Here is a 6,000-nt window from a genome sequence, read left to right on the forward strand (position 1 = left end):
ATTCTTTACAATCTGAGCCACCAAGAAAGCCCATGAATACTGAAGTGGGTAGCCTATCCCTGCTCTGGGGGATCTTCCTGATTCAGGAATTGAACCAGGGTCTCCTGCATTGCAGGCGGAGTCTTTACCAGCTGAGCTACCAGAGAAGCAACTGGGCACAGTGAGACCATATCAGAGCTGAAAGAGACTGCAAGAGACAACACCGTGCAGGAGATACCACAGGAAAACAATTGCCATTTTAAAGATGAGGACTGAGATCCAGCAAGGTTTCATGATTTGCCCAATGTCAAGTATTACAGTTTTAGAATATCCATAATTTATATTTATTAGACTACATCTGAAGTATTCTATTTTTGAACTGTGGGAAGTAGAGCAAAACTACTAGGAACCTAGGTGCTAGATTTAATGACCAAGTTTTAAGTTCTAGCACTACCACTTAACCAGCTATTTTACTGGGAAATTAAATATTACGTATGCACAGACAATTGTTAAGAATAAATGTCTAAAAGATGTTAGCTACTATTACTATCACTGTCCTAATTCCAGTACCTGGTTCCCAAAGCACAGCAAGATTTGTAGACAAAATTGTGTTGTTCTCTTTGAAAGTGCTAACGGAGTCATCAAAGTAATCAATATAATACTTCAGATGTATTCTAATAAATACATTATTAATTATGGATTATAATTTATGGATATTCTAAAGCTGTAATACATGACATTGGGCAAATCGTGAAACTTTGCTGGGTCTCAGTTGCTCATCTTTCAAATGGCAATTCTTTTCTTTTCCTGTGGTATCACATGTTCATACGATGGTACCTCTTTCAGTCTCTGTCTGCTCTAACATGGTCTCTCTGTGCCCAGGTAGTACTGACCAGCTTATTCCAACTTTGCTTACTAGCTTTGTGACTCATGCAAGTTACTTAATGGAATAGTCAAAGTATCAGGATTCAGAGAGGAGTAGTACAGGAGAGTCTCAAGTGTGAACTTTTCCATTTTTTTGATAATTCTATAACATGAAAAAACCCTATAACTAAGAATCAAATTTTCAGAAATAGATTTTCCTTCTTTTTATTTTTTGAAACTAGTGTTTTTGTAACTGGGGGGAAATTCTGACTCTGAGTGGTTTTTTTTATACAATAATTTGTATGTATTTATTTACTTATGACTGTGCTCTGTCTCTGTTCCCGCTCAGGCTTCCCTCTAGCTTTAGTGAGCGGGGGCTCCTCTCTAGTTGCAGTGTGAGGGCTTCTCACTGTGGTGCCTTCTCTTGTCGCAGAGCCTGGGCTCCAGGGCGTGTGGGCTTCAGTATCTGGAGCACGAGGGCTCAGCAGCTGTGGCTCCGGGCTCCAGAGCACAGGCTCAGTAGTTGAGCACACAGGCTTGAGCTCCACAGCATGTGGGATCTTCTCAGATCAGGGATCGAATCCATGTCTTGGGAGACTGCAGGCTGATTCTTTACCACTGAGCCATCAGAGAAGCCCAGAAATAGATTTCTATTCCATTCCTTTCCACTCTCTGCACTGTGGTACCATCCAAAAACATATTAGCAATAGGGGAAAGAAGGCAAGGATAATCTATCTACTAAATAAGTAGTGCCCTTAAAGAGGAATTGGGTATAACCCCAGTGGGTCAGCTGTACATCAGGCCCCCACAGGGCTATGGTTATAAAGAGCATGGCTTGATTCCAAATCAAACAGTTCTGAGTCAAATTCAGCTCTTCCACTTACTAGCTGGGTGGCCTTGGGCAAAATTACTTAATTTCTCTGACTCTATCAAGAGTTTCCAAACCCAGCGCTAACTCAGATGCTCCTCTATGGTAGAATCACTGGGATTCGGAGTCCTCTATGGGGTTTGTGGGATTCATCTCAGTGATTTCAAGGTCTACCTCACAAGTTCCTAAAAGGTACTTTCTGCAGTCTTTTTCAGAAGCAGACTGGCCAGTCTAAGTGACCACAAGACAAAGATCACAGGAATTAGTTGAACAAATAGGACCCGACTTGGCATTGAACCAAATGGATATTAAAAGTCTAATTGAGCAAAAGATTCCCTCGATAGATGGATGTGATATCCTCTCAGGACAGGGCATGTTTCCTCTACCTCATCCACACCCCTAGCAAGCTCAAAGTGAGTGTCACTACCTATGCCTGTAAGACACATGCCAGAAGTGAGCACAGAGGAGACAGGAAGCATTCCCCAAGGTTGGACCGACGGGCAGATCTAAAGACGCTCTAAGATACACTTAGCTGATGGGGGTCTGACTGGGCCTCTGAGGCTAGGTTCCATATGCACTCACTCTTCACAGGACTAGCTATGGAGCTTGAAACATGTCCATTCTACACTCCAATCATCCTTCCCCACAATGGCCCAGCTCTCCCCCAACCAGCTTTGCCTGCTGCCCAATTTGTAAGCTGGCTTCCTGGGTAGCTCAGTTGGTTAAAGAGTCTGCCTGCAATGTAGGGGGCTCCAGTTTGATCCTTGGGTCAGGAAAATCCCATGCAGAAGGAAATGGCTACCTACTCCAGTATTCTTGCCTGGTCCCATGGATAGATGAGCCTGGTGGGCTATGGTCCATGGCGTTGCAAAGAGTCAGATACGACTGAGTGACTAAACCACCACCAATAAGAACTTCAAACCCAGCCCACAGGGCTCTTTGGGCTGGAGGCTGAAATGACAGGTTAGCACTGAACATCAAAGCTCTGGGACAAATAAACTTCCCTACAGAGATGGTGCATACCACCATATCTATAGAACTGACTTTCCAAGGCTCCTTGGATTTCTTATATACACAGACTTCTGTGACTATAGCCTCCATGGCAACTTCAGAACTGAAAGAGGTATTTCTAAGCTTGGGAATGAAGTTGCTCAAGACAGCATGTTGTAATATGGATAAAGCTGGAAAATGGTGCTGGGTGTTTTAGAACAGGTTATATTCGTTCATCAGGAATTATCATTTAATAAGATCTAATTAGCACACATATCATGTCCTTCTTGCCTAGCATTTACACATATTCAAAAAACAAAAAGTAGCTAGTATAGCAACAATTCATGCAGTTCTCCTAGGGAGTAAGTACTACTGGGTTCAGTCAGCATTTGTCAGTTTTCCTCTCGTTTTCTCCTTTGTTGGGAGAAAGCATTCTATTTACAGATAAGGAACAGAGACTAGGAAGTTAGGAAACTTACTTAAAATTGCCCAAGACCTGGGGTAAAACAGGGATTCCAGATGGAAGCATTTCGACTGGAATTTAGGCTCTTCATCTCTATACCCTAGCATACTCAGGACACTGAGACCCACAGACATTATGTAACACGTCTGAGGTCACACCTTTATTTGCTTTTCACATTAAAAACTAAATTACAGCTACATCCCTGTTTAAAGAGTAAGCTAATTCTAAACCTGGGTCCTAGAGATATCAATGCAACATCAGAGTTGTTAGATACTAAAAACAGCTGCAGCGAAGTGCCCAGACTCACAGAGGATTTTCTAGATATAGAGCCCAATCAGATAGTGGCCAATGACATCTTCTGGTCTCTGCTAATCCCTGTGCTACTAGAGCAGTTAACGATGACACTAAAGGCATGAATCTGTTCACATGCCAAAAGTTTTGTCATAAGACTTGACAGCTCCTGATTAAAGAGGCACTGGAATCCCAAGAACAAGAAATGTCCTTTGGAAAACTTCCCACATGTGTTCTCGCTTCAAGCCACGATAAAGCTTCCAGTCAAATGCACCTAGAAATGAACCTATTTTCTGAAAGAGAAGTGGCCGCTTTGGGTCCAGCACTTGTAAAGGTTCCTAGTGCCACAGACTATGAAATAGACTGAGGTGAAGTGGATTGATTGTTTGAGGGGGTTCACAAGGAATCCCAGGGGGCCTGAAAATTTCTGAGCAGGAGGGTCCCAAGTTGTCATTTTCTGACTGCTTTCCAACTTAACCAGGAGGCTACTGAGCTGAAGGGACTGTGGGGAGCAGGATGGTGAGCAGCAAGCCGGATCCAGATCTGCAGTGAGGGGTTGGACACGTGATAGTCTGGGTCCAGGGACTCTTGGCACCTCCACCTTAGACTGAAGCCCCAACTCCTGGTACGAACCCTGGGAATCAAATTCTGATTTCAAACATTGTAAGAGGCTCCTCATTTTTCAGACCTCTCAGTGAAAACTTTAGGAACAAATCAAGAAATCTATGGCGAATGTCATAGAAAGGGGCTGCCCCGGTGGCTCACACGGTAAGAAATCCTCCTGCAATGCAAGAGACCTGGCTTCCATTCCTGTGTTGGGAAGATCCCCTGGAGAAGGGAATGGTTACCCGCCCCTGTATTCTTGCCTGGAGAATTCCATGGACAGAAGAGCCTGGTGGGCTAGAGTCTATGGGGTCGCAAAGAATAGACCCTTAGACAAAAGTGATCCTAACAGGAATATATACTCGATCTCCTTTTCATAGACGAGAGAGACGGACAAACAGAAACAGGGCGAGATTTATCCCCAATGCAGACACAGAAAGGTCCTTTCTCAAAGCAGAGAACCTCCAGCTTTCTTGACTGAAGGGTAGAAAAGGGGGTGTCGAAAGTTGGCAGAAAGGGAGCTGTTAGGAACAGGAATTGGGAAACGCCTCTAGCCCGGAACTCTCCGGGTTCCCGCTGTGAACCGGTCTAGGGGTTTCCCCTCGAGGGTCCAGGCACCGGGCTCGGAAGGGCGGGCGGGACGCTCCGGGCGGCGTCACTCGCAGGACTGCCCGTGCCCGGAAAGTGAGCTGGGGACCAAGAACCGAGAGCAACTGCGGAGGGTCTCCCTCTGGGTCCCGGGGAGGCCCGCGCTGAGCTCAGAGATCCCAGGGGAGGCTGTGGGAGGGCGAGAAAGCAGCCGCCGCAAAGCGCCAGGGAACGCACTGAAGTTGCCGCGCGCTAGAGAGAAACTTTTTTGTTTCCTTTGAAACCAAGTTTGCAGTCCACCCCGAAAAGTCTCTCGCGGCGCAGCGCCCGGGAGGTAGACTCGGGTCTCCGCGGGGCCGCGAGCCGCTGCCCTGGCCAGGGAGATGGTCTGCGAGGTGCCCCCGCCCCAGTTCCCGGCCCCGGGGCTCACCGGCGATGTCCCAGAGCTGCAGGCGCACCACGGTCTCCGGGTCCCAGTGGAGCACCTTGAGCGCGAAGTCCACGCCGATGGTGGCCCGGTAGTGCGAGGAGAAGTTCTGGTGCACGTAGCGCTTGATGATGCTGGTCTTGCCCACGCCCAGGTCGCCGATCACCAGCAGCTTGTACAGGTGCTCCTTGTGCGGGACCTGCATGGTGCCGGCCAGCCCGCCGCGCGGTGCCTGCTGCGGACCCAGGAAGCGCCGCCGGGGGCCGGGCCAGAGAGACTCGGGGAGCGCGTGTGAGGGCGCGAGGCGGCGGCAGGGAGGAACGGGGGCGAGGGCGGAACTCCTCCCCGGCCGCTGCAGAAACGCCCAGACGCGAGCCCCGCGGGGCTGACCCCCCTGCCCACCCGTCCCGCTTTGCTCCAGGCAAGACGCGAGCGATTCCCGGGCCCCGGAGACTGGGGAGGCTCACGCGCAGATGCCCTTTTGCAGAGGTTATTCGTTACAGCCCCTGACAGTTTCCTGAAGTGCCTTTCTCTTCTGTGATCTGGGCCACAAAGCTGGAGGTGTGGGTTTCAGTTTTCAGGTTTGGCAAGTGAGAGTGTCTAAAAAGTTAAGTGAATTGCGGGGAGACAGTCGGGTAACCGGTCTGACTCTTGAGGTCGTGGGCTACGCCACCGCCCCGCGGGGTAGAGTGAGTTTGGAGGTAAGGAAACAGTTTCAGGAGGCCCAACAGCTGGGTTTGGGTCCGGCAAGCCTGGTTTTCGAGGTGAGTGACCTCACACTAGTCATCTGAGCTGCCCCGGCCTCTTCTTCCTGCATGACCTGGTAATGGTAATCCTTTGACGCGTCAGCCTGGGGGTGTGAACGCTGAGCGCCTTCACACCTATTCAACTATGAATGCTCTGAAATGAAGTGAAAGTCGGTTAGTC

The 6,000-nt window shown here is 48.6% G+C and overlaps 1 protein-coding gene across 1 annotated transcript in view; it reads right to left on the reverse strand.

The window, feature by feature from the left end:
* RAB38 (RAB38, member RAS oncogene family) overlaps positions 1-5,476 on the reverse strand; it is a 67,413-nt gene extending 61,937 nt beyond the window's left edge. Inside the window, exon 1 of the mRNA XM_081533342.1 lies at positions 5,077-5,476. Within this exon, the coding sequence (XP_081389468.1) occupies positions 5,077-5,278 (202 nt within the window). The 5' untranslated portion in view covers positions 5,279-5,476. The remainder of the gene's footprint in view (positions 1-5,076) is intronic.
* Positions 5,477-6,000: the final 524 nt, after the last annotated feature.

Source organism: Giraffa tippelskirchi, chromosome 10 (assembly GCF_054371585.1).
Source record: "Giraffa tippelskirchi isolate mGirTip1 chromosome 10, T2T-mGirTip1v1.2.pri, whole genome shotgun sequence".
NCBI classification, from domain to species: Eukaryota; Metazoa; Chordata; class Mammalia; order Artiodactyla; family Giraffidae; genus Giraffa; species Giraffa tippelskirchi.